Below are 19,690 nucleotides of genomic sequence, written 5' to 3'. Positions count from 1 at the left end.
GAAAAACATAAAGTAAATAAAAGTACCATGAATAACTTTATATGTTAGGGATGCACCGAGATTTTGGCTGCCGAAAATTCCCTTTTCGGCTGATGCATTTTCGTGCTCAAAATTTCAGGGGGCGTGGCCTAAATGACCCGTGGCGTACAGGTATGCCGCGGGCACCAGGGACTTAGTGCACCCGAATGCGCCTGTATGCCCTGAGTCCCGCCGTGGCTATGACGTGAGGGCAGGAGCTGCCCTCGCATCATAGCCTGTGGGTCCCGGCTGCTTTCAGTGCTGATGTCCACCATTAACCCCTCAGGTGCCGTGATCATTATTGATCACGGCATCTGTGGCAGTTACGGTGGCTGATCTGATCCTACCTACCTCTTGCTGCCATCATGGGGGTCTTCTCTTGTCTGCAATAGAGCAGACCAGAGAAGTAGATCACAGATCGGTGCTATGCCTATGCATAGCACTGATCTGTATCTGCAATCTAAAGATTGCACTATATAGCCCCCTGTGGTGACTATAAAAGTGTGGGGGGAAAAACACTAACAAAACGCTACGTAACCGGTAGCACAATCTACTTATCCCTCATGATGATCCTCTTGTCCGTGCCAATTTCCGTTTTTGCCCTCTAATTTTTTCCACCTTGCCTTATAATAGTCATAGCTCTTTTATTTTTCCATCTACGGACCAAAAGGAGGGCTTGTTTTTTGCGGCACCCATTGTATTTTGTGATCCTCCTGTATAACCCCTTAACGACCAAGGACGTAAATGTACGTCCTGGTATGGCGGGACTTCCCGCACTGGGACGTACATTTACGGCAGGTTCCCACTGGTAATGTCCGACATACGCGATCGCGCGGATGTCCGACATTAACCCCTCAGATGCCGTGATCAATACAGATCACGGCATCTGCGGCAGTGCGGCACTTTGAATGGAGGATCGGATCGCCCGCAGCGCTGCCACGGCGATCAGATCATCCAGCATGGCGGGCGGAGGTCCCCTCATCTGGCTCCGGCCATCTCCCGGGGTCTTCTGCTCTGGTCTGAGATCGAGCAGACCAGAGAAGAAGGTGACCGATAAAACTGATTAGTGCTATGTCCTATACATAGCACTGAACAGTATTAGCAATCAAAGGATTGCTATAGATAGTCCCCTGTGGGGACATAACAAATGTAAAATAAGTTGAAAAATGTAAAAATAAAAAGTAAAAAAAAGTGAAAAATCCCCTCCCCCAATAAAAATGAAAATTGTCAGTTTTTCCCATTTTACCCCCAAAAAGCGTAAAAATTTTTTTATAAACATATTTGGTATTGCCGCATGCGTAAATGTCCGTACTATGAAAATATAATGTTAATTATCCCGTACGGTGAATGGCGTAAACGTAAAAAAAAGTCCAAAAATGCAGCTTTTTTTGTCACATTTTATAAAAAAAAAATTGATCTAACAAATGATCTAAAAGTTTTATATATGCAAATGTGGTATCAAGAAAAAGTACAGATGACGACGCAAAAAATTATACCTCATACCGCCCTATATATGGGAAAAAATGAAAAAGTTATAGGTGGTCAAAATAGGGCGATTTTTAAATTACTGCTTTTGTACAAAAAGTTTGATTTTTTTTTTAAGCTGTACAAAAATATTAAAGTATCTAGCCATGGGTATCATTTTAATCATATTGACCCACAGAATAAAGAACACATGTCATTTTTACCATAAATTGTACAGTGTGAAAACAAAAACCTCCAAAATGTGCAAAATTGTGGTTTTCATTCAAATTTCCTCCCTAAAAATTTTTTTGGGGGGGGGGTTCGCCGTACATTTTATGGTTAAAATGAGAGCTTTCACTACAAAGTACAATTGGTCACGCAAAAAACAAGCCCTTTTATGGGTCTGTAGATGGAAATATAAAGGAGTTATGGATTTTAGAAGGCGAGGAGGAAAAAACAAAAACGCAAAAATAAAATTGGCACGGTCCTTAAGGTTAAAATGGGATTGGTCCTTAAGGGGATAAAGTATAGATGCGGCCGGCCGCTCTTCTATGGTCCCCTGCACTGACGTATATATGCCTATTCTTATTTCCCACAGAGAGCTGTGATTGGCTGGAACATCTGACCAATCACAGCTCTCTGCGGGAAATATGAATGTGTGTGCGCAGGGGACCATAGAATAGCGTCCGGCCGCATCTATACGTTATACAGGAAGATCGCCACGGGTGTCAGAAGTGACACGGGCGATCTGTCAATTAGTACAACAGGGGTGTGGAAATTAAAAAAAAAAAAAAAACTACTTGTCCAAGGGACTAAAGCGAAGCACAATCTACTTGTCCCTCAAGAATATCCACTTGTCCTGGTAGATCAAATAATATCAACCAAAATAGTCTGTAAATAAGGTCTTCATTAGTTTCTGTACTTTCGTTTTTTCCTCCTCGTCCTATAATAGCCATAACTCCTATTTCTCCATCTATTGACCCATGTGAGGCTTGTTATTTGCGGGGCGGTGTATACTTTGCAATGACACCTTTCATTTTTCCATAGCTTATGCTCTGAAACCAAAAAAAAATTTGTGAGGTAAAATTGAAAAAAATGCAAATTTGGGGGTTCTCTTTTTTTCGCCATTCACCTTGTGGTCAAACTTAGATTATTTGTATACTTTAGGTTGGCCTGATTACACAAATGTCAAATTTGTTTTGTTTCCTTCATGTTTTAATAATGAATTCTTAATTTTATCTTATTTTTACTTTTTAATAAAAATAAAAATTTCCTGACCCCTATAAACTTTTTATTTTTCTGAGTACTGGGCTGTATGAGGGCTCATTTTTTGGGCCGTAATATACTGTTTGTATCAGTACCAATTTGGTATTGATCAGACTTTTTGAACACTTATTTACTACTTTTTTTCTCTGGGATATGATGTTATAAACATAAAAAACGCAAATTCTGTGGTTTGTTTTTTTACGTTAACTCCATTTACCGTACAGATATAAAATGTTATTTTTTAATAGTTTGGACAATTACGCATGCGCCAATACCAGATGTCTATTTTTATTATGTTTACATATTTTTATATGGAAGGGGGGGGGGATGAAATAAACTTTCAATATGGAAGGGGTTAATGGATGTTTTTAAACTTTTATTAAACTTTTATTTTTAAATACACTTTTTAGGAGGAATCAATTTGATTCCTCATACAGATCAATGCATTTCTATTGGACTCCATTGATCTGTGTTCATTTGGTTGAGCCTGCTCAAGGCTGGCTCAATCAAATGCAGCTCCCTGGGGGCAGCCATGAATGGTAAGCCCTCCACTTTTCCAAAAAGTGGAAACTTAGCCTTAGGGGACTTTTAGGAGGATACTGTAAATACACAATGCAACAGTTGAGTCCCAAATTAGAAAGTTTCATTTATATGAAATGCCCATAAATTCAGAGCTCCATACAACTCCTCTTTTCAGCTTCAATATAACACACGTGTAGGGCAATACAATGCTAGCAGCATGCCAACTATATATTTTATATAAAGTGAGCGACTTTACAAGACATGACTCCCGTTTCTTGAAATGGAGAATTCTTCCGACTTTATTTTCTTAATCCATATAGCACAAAGATTAGTCTCACAGGACTCATCTTAAATTAATGGAAAACAGCTGCATTTTCAGTAAGTTCAGTCATAGCACAACGTATCAGGGCCGGACCCCCTTATTCATGTGTGAAATAAGGGGGTCCGCCCCTGAAATGTTGTGCCATGACTGGTGAACATACTGAAAATGCTGCTTTTTTCCATTAATTTAAGATGAAGGTCCTGTGAGACTAATCTTTGTGCAATATGGATTAAGAAAATAAAGTCGGAAGAATTTTCCATTTCAAGAAACGGGAGTCATGTCTTGTAAAGTCGCTCACTTTATGTAAAATATATAGTTTGGGTGCTGCTAGCATTGTATTGCCCTACATGTGTGTTATATTGACTTTAAGGAGGAATCATTAGATTCTTTATACAGATCAATGCAGTTCTATTCAGCTCCATTGATCTGTGTTCTCTGCACTCCATAGATAAAGCCTAGTCCAGCCAGGCTCTATCAATGACAGAGCCATGGTCCCTAGGTAAGCAGAGGTAAGCCCTCAGGATCCCTCTACACCAGGCCCGAATAGGACTTGCAGCTGAGCCGACGAATAATCCACCATGCCTGGGCTGTCAATCACACCAATGTAGGCGTGTTTAGGACAGAAGGGGGTGGGTTTACAGTCTTAGGTGCGGTGAGTTCTTGCAAACCAGAGGACTACTTGCGGTGGATTTGCATACGACAAGTAGGGGTCGACCGGTTATTTTTTTTTTTTTTTTTTTAGGGCCGATACCGATAATCTGTGGAGGTTAGGGCAGATAACCAATAACACATACCGATATTCCGTTCCATTTAAAGGGGGTGCCCAGTATTAGAAAAATGTTGCTGCTTTTGATTCTGGTATTACAGCCCAGCTCCATTGAAGTGAATGGGACTGAGCTGCAGTACTACTAACAACCTGTGGACAGGAATGGTGCTGATACATTTTTTGTCTTCTTTCAGTAACAGGGATGAGCCCTCTTTCTCCATACCTAAATGTTGATCCAAGATATTTAGTACAGGTGAGTTCACTACCATATCTTATCATCCTACTCATAATACTGTTACCAAAACCTGACCAGCAGGCTAAGGGTGTGTCCACACTGCAGTGTAAAGAGGTTTTCCAGGAAAACTTATTGGTGACCTATCATTGGGATAGGTCATGAATATATTATCGGGGGGGGTCTCTGACAGTTCCGGATTCTGTGTAGTTGTGTGCTGGGTTACTACAGCTCAACTCTTAGTCACTCCAAAGAAGCCGAGCTGCACTAACACAGCAGGGCCACGACACAATGTGTGGAGCTGTTTGCTTTTGGCACTTTCTGCACTTTGTGTGCAGTGTAAAAACAAATCAGGGGACAGTGGACTTACTGTAAACCTCACTTGATCCTCCCTCATCCTGGAAAAAAATGTGTAATATATTTGTGGTCTGAAGGTTGTTTTCATGACCTTGACAATTTTGTGCTTCCTCTCTTAAGGATCACACATGGAATCTCTGTGGAAAATCCAGAGCGTTCAATTTTGTGTTGTAAATGCTTTAAAGTGTACCTGTCAGATCCCACAGAAAAGAATGAATGTTATTCAGTACCTAATCCTGACCATGTACATCTAATTCTTATGCCTCTATCCCCTATATTATATTGTTACTTAGTAGGTATGGGGACCCCTAGTGGTGGGATTTTCAGATATTGTTTTCTTTATTAAATCTTAAAAAAAAATTAAATATCCTTATTACAAAAGGTCTTTAAAGATATCTGGTGTAATTTTATTGTATTCATTGTGCCAGGGCTGCAAAAACTAAAAGAACAAAACTGTAACTCCCCTTCTGTTGCTCCCCCGATGTGCCGATATCGGTCTTCTTTCTACTTGGCCCGGTCTTTGTGCATTTTGATGCCTGACCCATTACATTGCAGTGTGATGAGTCCGGCTCCAAGATTCGGAAAGACCGGGCTCAGAAGACCAATATCAGCATGTCAATGGAGTGACGGAAGGTGAGTTTTATTTTATTTATTTTTTTTGTAAACCAGGCACAATGAATACAACAAAATTCAGCCAGATATCTCACTTAATTTTCATTAGTAACAACTTAAGTTTTTGGATCTGACAGTGCCCATTTAAATTACATTTAAATTTTTTTTATTTGACTCTCTACTGGGGATTCCTCTGAATGTGGCTGTAACCAAAGGCCACTTTTGCACTTGTATTGCTCTGCCTTTTTAAATTGAGTTGTGGCACAGGACAAGTGTCCAGGAGGTGGCGTTCCCTTAGATCTGCAGCAGCATTTTATAGTAAAATTTAATGGATGCTGTCAAGGAAAGCATGTTGGGATTTCATGCTGCCTGCGGTTAAGGAAGCATAAATGTGCTGTCAGGCTCCCTAGGGGAGATTTATCGAAAAATTGCCCAGTTGCCCATAGCAACCAATCGGATTGCTGCTTTCATTTTTTCATAGGTCTTTTTAAAAATAATAGAAGCAAGTTGGTTGGTTGCTATGGGCAACTTTTCTCTGCACATGTTTTGATAAATTAGAAAATGTGTATTGCTGTCCTATAGTAAGGCCTGGGCTTTGATATACACTGCCCGAAAAATAAAGGGAACGCTAAGATAACAAATCCTAGATCTGAATGAACTAATTGTATGAAATACTTCCGTCTTTACATAGTTGAATGTGCGGACAACAAAATCACACAAGCATTATCAATGGAAATCGAATTTATCAACCCATGGAGGTCTGGATATGGAGTCACATTCAAAATCAAAGTGGGAAAACCACACTACAGGCTGATCCAACTTTAAGTCAAAATGAGGCTCAGTAGTGTGTGTGGCCTCCATGTGCCCGTATGACCTCCCTACAACACCTGGGCATGCTCCTGATGAGGTGGCAGATGGTCTCCTGAGGGATGTCCTCCCAGACCTGGACTAAAGCATCCGCCAACTCCTGGACAGTCTGTGGTGAAACGTGGCCTTGGTGGATGTAGCGAGACATGATGTCCCAGGTGTGCTCAATCGGATTCAGGTCTGGGGTACGGGCAGGCTAGTCCATAGCATCAATGCCATCCTCTTGCAGGAACTGCTGACACACTCCATTCCACATGAGGTCTAGCATTGTCTTGCATTAGGAGGAACCCAGGGCAAACCGCACCAGCATATGGTCTCACAAGGGGTCTGAGGATCTCATCTCAGTACCTAATGGCAGTCAGGCTACCTCTGGCAAGCACATGGAGGACTGTGCACCCCCCCCAAAATAAATGCCACCCCACACCATTACTGACCCACTGCCAAACCGGTCATGCTGGTGGATGTTGCAGGCAGCAGAACATTCTTCATGGCGTCTCCAGACTCTGCCACGTCTGTCACATGTGCATAATATGAATCTGCTTTCATCTGGCACCCTGTGCTCTTCAGTGGCGAATTTGCCAATCTTTGTGTCCCTTGCAAATGCCAAACGTCCTGCACGGTGGGATGTAAGCACAACCCGCACCTGTGGACATCGGGCCCTCATGGAGTCTGTTTCTGACCGTTTGAGTGGACACATGCACATTTGTGGCCTGCTGGAGGTCATTTTGCAGTGCTCCTCCTGCTCCTCCTTGCACAAAGGCAGAGGTAGCGGTCCTGCTACTGGGTTGTAGCCCACCTACAGCATCCTCCACGTCTCCTGATGTACTGGACTGTCTACTGGTAGCGCCTCCATGCTCTGGACACTGCGTTGACAGACACAGCAAACCTTCTTGCCACAGCTCACATTGATGTGCCATCCTGTATGAGCTGCACTACCTGAGCCAGTTGTGTGGGTTGTAGACTCCATCTCATGCTACCACAAGAGGGAAAGCACCGCCAGCATTCAAAAGTGACCAAAACACCAGCCAGGAAGCATAAGAACTGGGAAGTGGTCTGTGGTCACCACCTTCAGAACCAATCCTTTATTGGGGGGTGTCTTGCTAATTGCCTATAAGTTACACCTGTTGTCTGTTCCATCTGCACAACAGCATGTGAAATTGATTGTCAATCAGTGTTGCTTCCTGAGTGGACAGTGTGATTTCTCAGAAGTGTGATTGACTTGGAGTTACATTGTGTTGTTTAAGAGTTTTTGAGCCATGTAGGTGCTTTGTAGTTGAGCCCTTAATAAGAATATGATAGGGTAGATACCTGTATGATTTAATCAAAATAGTTTTACTGTGTGTGTGTGTGTGTGTATATATATATATATATATATATATATATATATATATAATGAGATATTGTTTATACAATTGTGCATTTAGAGGTGGATGCAGAGCCCTTGCAGCCTTTCCCTACCACGCAATGATCTTGTTTGGTCACAGGTACTAAGGTATGTACAGTGTAAAATACAATAAAAGGTTTTAAAAATCTTATAAAATGACCAAAATTAGGTATTAAAACTGTAACCGTAACCAGTAGCATTGGGCGAGTGAGTAGTAGCTTGTAATGGTGAGCGCGCCGAGGGATTAGGGCTGGGCGGTATGAACAATGTGTATCACTGTATTTTTGTAACTTATGGCGGTTCCACGGTATATAACGGTATTCCCCAAAAGATGAACAAGATAAACATTAACTCACCTTTCCCGTCGGTCCGGACCAGCTTCCTAGGGACAGGAACATTGGAGAGTAATCAGCCTATCACCGGCCGCAGCGAAGTTCCGCCTCGGCCGATGATAGGCTGAGCCCACTGTCATGTAGGAAGCCAGCCTGCTTCTTACATGACAGTGGGCTCAACCCATCACCGGCCGAGGTGGAATATCGCTGCGGCCGGTGATAGGCTGACGACTCTCCGATGTTCCCGTCCCTTGGAAGCTGGTCCGGACCGACAGGAAAGGTGAGTTAAAGTTTATTTTGTTTGCAGCCCGGGCATAGGGATACAGCATACAGTCTAAAGTGTAAGCGCCGGTGGCCCGCAACAAACAGGACGAAGAGGAAGGCAGCGCTTGTGGGTGATATGTGAGTATTTACCCTGATAGGGACAGCGCAGCGCTGGGCTTATAATTCATTCATTCCCGAGGGGGAGGGGCCCAACCGGTAATGCCGTATGGGGAAAAATTAATATCGTGCAGCACAAAAATTACGGTATGCCCTACGAGGGACCCGCACGAGATGCCGGTGAGAGGATAACCTACCTATTGCCATCTGTCACAGATGAGACAGTGTCTTTATGATATGGACAGAGCTCTTTTTACAGATGTAAAATAGTTTTCCCCACAGGAATATATCATGATATAAACTGAGCATATACTGGATTGGATCATTTGCTTTAGTTTATCTCTAACAATTACAGTTGGGATCAAAGTTTGGGCACCCCAGGTAAAAAATGTGTATTAATATGCATAAAGAAGCCAAGGAAAGATGGAAAAATCTCCAAAAGGCATCAAATTACAGATTAGACATTCTTATGTCAACAAAAGTTAGATTTTATTTCCATCATTTACACTTTCAAAATAACAAAACAGAAAAAATGGCGTCTGCAAAAGTTTGGGCACCCTGCAGAATTTATACCATGCACTGCCGCCTTTGCAAAGCTGAGACCTGCCAGTGTCATGGATTGTTCTCTTTTAAGCAAATATGGGTATGGTGTATGCACGGCTTTACTTCATTCAATGCAAATGGATTGTTCTCAATCATCATCTGGGAAGGACCAGGTGATGTCAATCTCAAAGGTTTTAAATGCCCAGACTCATCTGACCCTGCCCCAACAATCAGCACCATGGGTTCTTCTAAGCTGTTGTCTAGAAATCTGAAACTGAAAATAGTTGACTCACAAAGCTGGCAAAGGCTATAAGAAGATAGCAAAATGTTTTCAGATGTCAATATCCTCTGTTCGGAATGTAATTAAGAAATGGCAGTCATCAGGAACAGTGGAAGATAAAGCAAGATCTGGAAGACCAAGAAAAATATCAGACCAGCTCGCAGGATTGTGAGAAAAACAATTCAAAACCCACGTTTGAGTGCACAATCCCTCCAGAAAGATCTGGCAGACACTGGAGTTGTGGTACACTATTCCACTATAGAGAGATACTTGTACAAATATGGTCTTCATGGAAGAGTCCTCAGAAGAAAACCTAGTCTACGTCCTCACCCCAAAAATCAGCGTTTGAACTTTGCACATGAACATATAGACAAGCCTGATGCATTTTGGAGACAAGTTCTGTGGACTGATGAGGTTAGAAATTGAACTTTTTGGCCGGCATGAGCAAAAGTACATTTGGAGAAGGGGAACAGAATTTAATGAAAAGAACCTCTGTCCAACTGTTAAGCATGGAAGTGGATCAATCATGCTTTGGGGTTGTATTGCAGCCAGTGGCACAGGGAACATATCACGAGTAGAAGGAAAAGTGGATTCAATTAAATTTCAGCAAATTTTGGATGCTAACTTGATGCCATCTGTGAAAAAGCTGAAGTTAAAGAGAGGAAGGCTTCCACAAATGGATAATGATCCTAAACACACCTCGAAATCCAAGGGGGATTACATCAAGATGCGTAAACTGAAGGTTTTGCCATGGCCTTCACAATCTCCTGGCCTCAACATAATTGAAAATCTATGGATAGACCTTAAAAGAGCAGTGCGTGACAGAGAGCCCAGAAATCTCATAGAACTGGAAGACTTTTGTAAGGAAGTCCAGGCAAAGATACCTCAAACAAGAATAGAATGACTCTTGGCTGGCTACAAAAAGCATTTACAAGCTGTGATACTTGCCAAAGGGGCAGTACAAGATATCAGCTCTGCAGGGTACCCAAACTTTTGCAGAGGCCATTTTTTTAGTTTTCTGTTATTTTGAAAGTGTAAATGATGGAAATAAAATCTAACTTTTCTTGACATATTATAAGAATGTGTAATCTGTAATTTGATGCCTTTTTGGAGATTTTTTCATCTTTCCTTGGCTTCTTTATGCACATTAATACAAATTTTTACCTGGGGTGCCCAAACTTTTGATCCCCACTGTATATCCAAATACAAGCTACTACTCACTCTGGTTACTGTTACAGTTTTAATACCTAATTTTGGCCATTTTATGCAATTTTTTAGCATCTTTTATTGTATTTTATATTGTACATACCTTAGTAAGATCATTGTGTGGTAGGGGTAGGCTGCAAGGGCCCTGCAGCCACCTCTAAATACACAACACTTGTATAAACTATAACTTTATATATATATATATATATATATATATATATATATATATATATAGAATTTGTATATTTAAATAAATCTATTTTGATGAAATCATACAGGTATCTACCCTATAGTATTCTTATAAGGGACTCTACTTCACAGCACCTACACATCTATATCACAGCCCAGGCCTTACTTAGAGGACAGCAATACCCAGTATCTAAACTTTCAAACATGTTGTATTGGGTACACAACTTTACTTTTGCCAGTCCTCGTTTGGCCCAGTCTGCTCAGTGTTGAGCGTCCTATTTCTTTTGTATCTAAAGGTTTTGATGAATCTCCCCCTCTGTTTCTCTTTTAGGATACAGAAGAATTTATTTTACCAACTGGAGCCAATAAAACCCGTGGCAGATTTGAGCTGGCATTTTTCACAATTGGAGGCTGCTGTATGACAGGTTTGTATTGTGAAACCTTCCAAGATTTTACTTCACTCTTATTATAAAACATCTATATAAATTCTGAAGAAAACAAGGTAGATATGATAAAGGGGTTATCGGGCACAGAAATGTTTGATATATATAGGAGCACAATACAAATAATTAATTAAATGTACTGCAAGACATATGTGAGTGCTGGGATCTAATCCTTACATGTCTCAGCAGGACATCCCTTCTCAGCCAATCGCTAGCAGAGACTAGACACCACGTGTCAGAGACATCAAAAGTTTTGATTGGTCAAGGTCTCAGTACTGAGACTCCCAACTAATCATTAGAATAGGGAGAAAGGCGCAGTAGTGCACTTCACTCCCCATCTTGCATTGATGTCCATTGTGCTTCATAGGTCTGCATTATTGTAAGTCTATGGGGCCATTCCGTCAAGCTGTTAGTTTGCTTGCTTCTTTTGAAATGATAGTTCAGTTCTAGAATGGAGAGCATGTTCCCCCTTGACCACAAATTACACTATAGGGGTCTTTAAAAAAAAAAAAAAAACCTTCCTGTGTGAAACTGTTTATGGTCAGGAAGGCTGTTGCCATTTGATGGTATGTACCTGGAGATGTCCACAACATTTTAGAAGGTGTGGTCCTCCTGGTGTGCGTCTTGTGATTCAGTTTCTCTACTTTTACCATGGGTTATTTCGGAACTAACCATATCTACTATATAAAATTAAAGGGGTACTCCACTGCTAGACTTGTTATCCCCTATCAAAAGGATAAAGGATATCATGTCTGATCGCAGGGGTCTCCAGCTGCAGCACCACAGTCATCTGGTGCATGGAGCAAACTCCGTGCAGTGCCGGATGACTGGCGAACACAGCCGCCACTCCCCCTCCATGTCTATGGGAGGAGGCTTGACTGCTGTGTATTAGCCATCCCGCCTCCTCCTATGGACATGATTGAAGAGGGTGTGATGGTTGTGGTCTCCTATCAACCGGTATGGAGTGGAGACCGCTCTGTGCACCAGAAGACTGGAGTGCAGGGCTGGAGATGCTTTGGATAGGGTATAAGATGTTAACGGGCGGAGTACCCTTTTAAAGGGGGTACTCCGGGTGGGGAAAAACTTTTTTTTTTTTATCGAACTGGTGCCAGAAAGTTAATCAGATTTGTAAATTAAATTAATAAAAACCTGTAGCTTATGCCTCTAGGACCTCACCAATGGTGCATAATGGTGTGGACAAAGATAGATGTAACAGCGTTTATTCAAAAGTTGCTTTTAATTCAGATATAAAATGTATTATATATATAAATAAAATAGTAGCAAAATATCAAAATAGTAGCAAAATATCACATTACACTGGCATTGATCTATTGAAAATCTCACTGGGCCCTAGTGAGGTATCAAAAATTGTGTAAGTTAATATTTAAATAAGTCCATGAATCTGCAGATAAAAAAATATAAAAATAAAAATACCAATATAAAAATAAGTCCGTAAGAAACGTGTGGATATTGTAACATAAAGTCAATGAAGAAATTAAATAAAAAAGGTTGATGAATGAATGAAACGAAGTATCTCTCACCACTGCTTCTGGCTTGGTCTGTTGTGATGGATGGAACACAGCCTCATAAACCTCATGTGCCCCAATGGGTGGAAGGGGGGCACAGATTGGTAGATCTACCTTAGCAGCCCAGTTGGCAAGGGGGCGCAGATGTTGCGTATCGTAGGCTCCGATGGCAGGGGAGCAGGCGGCAGTTGCAGCGCTCGGGGTCTCGTTTCGCTTGTCGGCTTAGCACAAACGGCACTAGTCTGGCACTCCGGCAGGAGTGCCAGTCGGCTCGGGTGCGACAACGGGTCTGCTGGTGATGGTATTCCGGGAGCAATGGAAGGTCTGGGATTGGCATCCCACGTGGAGGCAGAAGATGAGGCTATGAGATGCAATGGATGGTAAAGTTACAGCCAGGCAGGGCGGAGTAGAACAAGTTTAACTCCTCTGTTGCCGAGGTATTTGCAGATGGACGCTGATGGTAACTGTGTGAATAGTGCCAGATTTCTAAACGCGTTTCGGGGTACTGGGAAACAAAGACCTCCGACCCCTTCCTCAGTAGAAATGTGTATATGATACAATTTAATGATGACGCTGTTTTATAGTGAATTCACACCTGATAGTGATTAATAGCATTCAAAAACAATACACGGTCATGGAATAATAGTGGATTGACTCTTAAGACTAGTAATACACGGAGTGGAGCAGCTCTTAGACAATAACTCATGAAAAACCGGATGATGAGATAGGACGTTATTCACACCCTATTAATTCTGATAGTAAAATCGGTCATGTTACTTGTAGTTAGACAATGTGCATTGATAAAAATGTACTATAACTAATAAGTATAGCAATAAAAGAGTGTTATAATGAATCAACCTATATACAGAAAAATAAAACAAAAATGAAAATGTCATAAGGAATAATATATATATATAAGTATAGAGATGGTAGATGTGGAAAAGGAAAATAAGTAAATTACGAAATATGAAGATAAGGATAGAAAAAATGGAGTAAAAATGAAAATAAAAATAAAATTAAAAATGAAATGAATATAAAGGTGAATTATTAATGAAAATTAAAATTAAGATGAAAGTTAAAAATAAAATGAAATAAAATTAAGATAAAAAGATGAATGAAAGATAAAAAAGAATAGAAATAAAAATAAATGGATAAAGAACAGAAACAGAAAAAAACAAAAACAGAAAAAAATAAAAAATAATAATAATGGAAAATAAAATTTACAATAGATGATAATAAGAAGGATGGAGATAAAAAAATAAATAAAAAATAAAAATATGAATGGGCCGGGGGTCGCGTAACTAAAAATAATAAGGAACAAAGTTAAAACAGAAGAAAATAAAAAATAAATAAATAGAGATAATAAAAGCAAATAAAAGAGATTAACAGTGAACACGGAATATCTGAAACCTGGAAGATGGTTGTTGAGAGGTTCGTGGTTTGATGGGAACCTCTCAACAACCATCTTCCAGGTTTCAGATATTCCGTGTTCACTGTTAATCTCTTTTATTTGCTTTTATTATCTCTATTTATTTATTTTTTATTTTCTTCTGTTTTAACTTTGTTCCTTATTATTTTTAGTTACACGACCCCCGGCCCATTCATATTTTTATTTTTTATTTATTTTTAATCTCCATCCTTCTTATTATCATCTATTATCTACTGTAAATTTTATTTTTATTTTCCATTATTATTTTTTATTCTGTTTTTGTTTTTTCTTTCTGTTGTTCTTTATCCATTTATTTTTATTTCTATTTCTATTCTTTTTTATCTTTCATTCATCTTTTTATCTTAATTTTATTTCATTTTATTTTTAACTTTCATTTTAATTTTCATTAATCATTCACCTTTATATTCATTTCATTTTTAATTTTTATTTTCATTTTTACTCCATTTTTTCTATCCTTATCTTCATATTTCGTAATTTACTTATTTTCCTTTTCCACATCTACCATCTCTATACTTATATATTATTCCTTATGACATTTTCATTTTTGTTTTATTTTTCTGTATATAGGTTGATTCATTATAACACTCTTTTATTGCTATACTTATTAGTTATAGTAAATTTTTATCAATGCACATTGTCTAACTATAAGTAACATGACCGATTTTACTATCAGAATTAATAGGGTGTGAATAACGTCCTATCTCATCATCCGTTTTTTCATGAGTTATTGTCGAAGAGCTGCTCCACTCAGTGTATTACTAGTCTTAAGAGTCAATCCACTATTATTCCATGACCGTGTATTGTTTTTGAATGCTATTAATCACTATCAGGTGTGAATTCACTATAAAACAGCGTCATCATTAAATTGTATCATATACACATTTCTACTGAGGAAGGAGTCGGAGGTCTTTGTTTCCCAGTACCCCGAAACGCGTTTAGAAATCTGGCACTATTCACACAGTTACCATCAGCGTCCATCTGCAAATACCTCGGCAACAGAGGAGTTAAACTTGTTCTACTCCGCCCTGCCTGGCTGTAACTTTACCATCCATTGCATCTCATAGCCTCATCTTCTGCCTCCACGTGGGATGCCAATCCCAGACCTTCCATTGCTCCCGGAATACCATCACCAGCAGACCCGTTGTCGCACCCGAGCCGACTGGCACTCCTGCCGGAGTGCCAGACTAGTGCCGTTTGTGCTAAGCCGACAAGCGAACGAGGTCCCGAGCGCTGCAACTGCCGCCTGCTCCCCTGCCATCGGAGCCTACGATACGCAACATCTGCGCCCCCTTGCCAACGGGGCTGCTAAGGGAGATCTACCAATCTGTGCCCCCCTTCCACCCATTGGGGCACATGAGGATTATGAGGCTGTGATCCATCCATCACAACAGACCAAGCCAGAAGCAGTGGTGAGAGATACTTCGTTTCATTCATTCATCAACCTTTTTTATTTAATTTCTTCATTGACTTTATGTTACAATATCCACACGTTTCTTACGGACTTATTTTTATATTGTTATTTTTATTTTTATATTTTTTTATCTGCAGATTCATGGACTTATTTAAATATTAACTTACACAATTTTTGATACCTCACTAGGGCCCAGTGAGATTTTCAATAGATCAATGCCAGTGTAATGTGATATTTTGCTACTATTTTGATATTTTGCTACTATTTTATTTATATATATATAATACATTTTATATCTGAATTAAAAGCAACTTTTGAATAAACGCTGTTACATCTATCTTTGTCCACACCATTATGCACCATTGGTGAGGTCCTAGAGGCATAAGCTATAGGTTTTTATTAATTTACATTATTGTTGCCGGTGGGGTCCGGCTTTAGCTTTAACTGCCTCGGTCCTTCTGTTCTGAGCTGCACCCTATTTTTTAGATTTGTAAATTACTTCTAATTAAAAAATCTTAATCCTTTCATTCCAGTACTTTTTAGCAGCTGTATGCTACAGAGGAAATTCTTTACTTTTTGAATTTCTTTTTTGTGTTGTCCACAGTGCTCTCTGCTGACACCTCTGTCCGTGTCAGGAACTGTCCAGAGCAGCATATGTTTGCTATGGGGAATTTCTCCTGCTCTGGACAGTTCCTGACACGGACAGAGGTGTCAGCAGAGAGCACTGTGGACAACACAAAAAAGAAATTCAAAAAGTAAAGAATTTCCTCTGTAGCATACAGCTGCTAAAAAGTACTAAATAAAAGGATTAAGATTTTTTAATAGAAGTAAATTACAAATCTGTTTACCCCTTTAAGTTGATTGCTGCATTCTTACCAGTGGGGTGAAAGCTGTACAAGTCGTATATATAGATATGGGAAGGTTTTCTGTGTGCATGTTAAATACTTGTATCTATCCAGTGGTAGTCAGCTGTCCAGTGCTTCCCATGCCTGTGACTGTGTTACACTGCTGGCAGATAAAGGCACTACTGTCTCATGTTGGTGGGCACGTCGCTGTTCTGGTGACATGTCACTGCTAGCATTTAGTAGTGTTGGGATTTCTTGAGAGTGTGCCACACAGGATCGTCTGTTTGGTGCTAGTCTGCAATCCCACAGATGTCCTGAGCTATAAAGCAGGGTGTTTGTACAGTCAGGAAATGGTGGCCATCTTCTGAGAAGGAACATTTGTGTTTTCCAGGAGCAGCATTTGGTGCAGTTAATGGCCTTCGTCTTGGTCTAAAGGAAACCCAGAGCATGGTGTGGTCTAAACCGAAGAATGTTCAGTAAGTAAAGCCTTTATCATTGGCCTTGCTGCATGTGATTGTGTGAGACTGGGGAGTAATTCACAACTTAACAGAACTACAAATTGGTTCATACTCACTTTACTTTTACTTCGTATGATTGGGTGATTTCCAGTTCTTGCAGCTAGTGCTTGTGGACACAATGGAGCCTATACAGTTTTGCCTAAAGTGTCATAGACTGTCACACGCTGTCAGACTGTATAATTCAAATTGAGCTGAGTAATTTTGCAAATGCACTGACTGCCAGCAGGTGGCAGTGTAAGCACTTAGCTTTAGATGATTTGTCCTGCAATAAAGTCCAGGGATACTTAAAAGGCTCACATGTAGATACCCTATATCAGTGGTCTTCAACCTGCGGACCTCCAGATGTTGCAAAACTACAACTCCTAGCATGCACGGACAACCGTTGGCAGTCCGTGCATGCTGGGAGTTGTAGTTTTGCAACATCTGGAGGTCCGCAGGTTGAAGACCACTGCCCTATGTGATACATAACTATAGACTTCTCTGCAGAGGAAAGGTCAGGCCAGCCGACCGGGGAGTAGAGCGCAATGCCTCCCACTTTCCCGATATAAATCTCTCAATCGCAGTGGGTTTTAGGAGTAAAACCTGCTACGATCAACATCTTTTGAGCATGTTTTTAATGACCATAACACTTTTTAAGTATAAATTGAGTGCAATTTTATGAAAGGATAACCTAACTTATGTGTGACTGGTTATTGCTTTCAATGCAAAGTCTGGTAAAACTGAAGCATGCTACTGTCTAACTACACATTTTAAGTTTTTCAGTCTGGTGGTAAACCACACTTTGCTGATGTCCCTAATGTCATCCTGCACAATAGGGATTTATCGGGATATCCCTAGTTCATCTTGGCCACCATAAATGTGCCCTAGTGGGATTATTGGCAATGTAGTGTAGTCCACCTCTTACCATACTTGATATAACAAGGAATTTTATTATGTGAGTGTTTTTCATTAAGGTTAACATGAACATTGGTTCCCAGTGGTAGTCAGCTGTCTAGTGCCAATCTTTGTCTATGACAGTGTTACACTGCTGGGAGAAGAAGACACTGCCAGTTTATACTGCTGCCCCAGTCACTGTTCTGGTGGCCCGGGGTATAGGTATGGGGCAGTGTTGTGTTTCCTTGAGAGTGCGACAGACTCTACTCCATGAGTTTGCTGCTAGTCTGGAAACATACATTTTTGTCTTGCTTTAAGTGTAAGTTTGTCAAACCCAAGAATCTGTCACCTAAAACGTAGCGAGTGATGAACAGACTTGTGAACCAGTATGAAGCCTGTTGGAAGAGTTACAGGAAAGCCAAGAACAATTTGACTTACCCACAATGTGTATCTGCTTAAAGCAGTGATAGTTTGGTTAGCAATTTATTTTTATTTTTAAAGGTGATCCAGGAATAGAAACACAAAGTAAATTTCTTCCCAAAACGGCGCCACACCTGTCAATCAGGTTTTGTATGGTATTACAACTGGGCTTCATTAAAGGGGTAGTCCAGTGCTGAAAAACTTATCCCCTATCCTAAGGATAGGGGAGAGGTTTCAGATCGTGGGGGGTCTGACCGCTGGGGCCCCTCTGCGATCTCCTGTACGGGGCCCCGGCTCACTGGCCAGATAGCGGGTGTCGACCACCGCAAGAAGCGGCGGCCGACACCCCCCCTCAATACATTTCTATGGCAGAGCTGGAGATTGCCGAAGGCAGCGCTCCAGCTCTGCCATAGTTTTATTTATTGAGGGGGTGTGTCAGCTGCCGCTTCGTGCGGTGGTCGACACCCGCTATCTGGCCAGTGAGCCGGGGCCCCGTACAGGAGATCGCAGAGGGGCCCCAGTGTTCAGACACCCCCACGATCTGAAACCTCTCCCCTATCCTTAGAAATGGGGATAAGTTTTTCAGCACTGGATATCGCATTTAATGGAACTAGGCTGCAATGCTACGCACAACCTGAGGACAGCTGTGATGTTGCTGTATAAAGAAATCAACTATATTTTTTTTTCTAATCCTATTTAACCCCTTTTAAGGATTCATATAATTGGGAACACCAGTCTCCCAAAAATCCAGTGACTTGTCTGATCAGGCACTCTACTATGCTCCATGCATTGCAGCCACGCAGAATGTAAATGGGGACTTACTGACATTGTATGTAGTTTGTCATTTTCAATAAACTGTTCCATTCTGATGAAATGACTGCCTTTACAGTGATCTAGTTAGCTATTTTTTGCTCTCCTATTTCTGACTATAGTAACGTGTGCTTGTATTTTGCCTAGGATTTTGAACATAGTTACAAGGCAGGGTGCAATGTGGGCCAACACACTGGGATCTTTAGGTAAGTGAACTGAACCTGTCTTATACCCAGCAGTAGTCAGCTGTCCAGTTGTTATATAACTGTGACTGTGTTACACTGCTGGGAGATGAAGGCACTGCCACCCCATGCTGCAAGCTGTGCCCACCGTTTTGGTGATACATGGCCCTAGCATAAGGCAGTGCTGTGCTTCCTTGAGAGTGCACCTGTCACTTGTCTGATAGGAGCTAGTCTGGAAGCATACAAAATGTAATGTCCTGTCCACTCTTATCAGGATAACACAGTGTAATGTTTGATATCGTCATATGTTATGCAATGCAAATATTCAGGTCATATCGTAACTGTGCTATGTCCTTGTGACTTCCCACCAGCTGTGTTTGTTTTAAAGTTGAAAAAAACACATACATACTAAGTTGCTTGTTCTAGTTTTGGTGCCAGAGGTCTCTCTTCCTAGCAAAACCAAACTCGGAG

The 19,690-nt window shown here is 40.7% G+C and overlaps 1 protein-coding gene and 3 non-coding genes across 4 annotated transcripts in view; all 4 read left to right on the top strand.

The window, feature by feature from the left end:
* LOC130282558 (mitochondrial import inner membrane translocase subunit Tim23) overlaps window positions 1–19,690 on the top strand; it is a 41,850-nt gene that overhangs the window by 1,048 nt on the left and 21,112 nt on the right. The window contains exons 2-5 of the mRNA XM_056530920.1: window positions 4,553–4,611; window positions 11,073–11,166; window positions 16,808–16,892; window positions 19,185–19,243. Coding sequence (XP_056386895.1) covers window positions 4,553–4,611; window positions 11,073–11,166; window positions 16,808–16,892; window positions 19,185–19,243 — 297 coding nt within the window. The remainder of the gene's footprint in view (window positions 1–4,552; window positions 4,612–11,072; window positions 11,167–16,807; window positions 16,893–19,184; window positions 19,244–19,690) is intronic.
* On the top strand, window positions 16,526–16,726 carry LOC130283671 (small nucleolar RNA SNORA74). Its single transcript, XR_008846785.1, has one exon. It is a non-coding gene; the product is annotated as a small nucleolar RNA SNORA74 (small nucleolar RNA).
* On the top strand, window positions 17,907–18,109 carry LOC130283669 (small nucleolar RNA SNORA74). Its single transcript, XR_008846782.1, has one exon. It is a non-coding gene; the product is annotated as a small nucleolar RNA SNORA74 (small nucleolar RNA).
* On the top strand, window positions 19,269–19,466 carry LOC130283668 (small nucleolar RNA SNORA74). Its single transcript, XR_008846781.1, has one exon. It is a non-coding gene; the product is annotated as a small nucleolar RNA SNORA74 (small nucleolar RNA).

The sequence above is a fragment of the Hyla sarda genome, chromosome 7 (genome assembly GCF_029499605.1).
Source record: "Hyla sarda isolate aHylSar1 chromosome 7, aHylSar1.hap1, whole genome shotgun sequence".
In the NCBI taxonomy this organism is placed as follows: domain Eukaryota; kingdom Metazoa; phylum Chordata; class Amphibia; order Anura; family Hylidae; genus Hyla; species Hyla sarda.
This window is presented reverse-complemented; position numbering and strand designations above follow the sequence as displayed.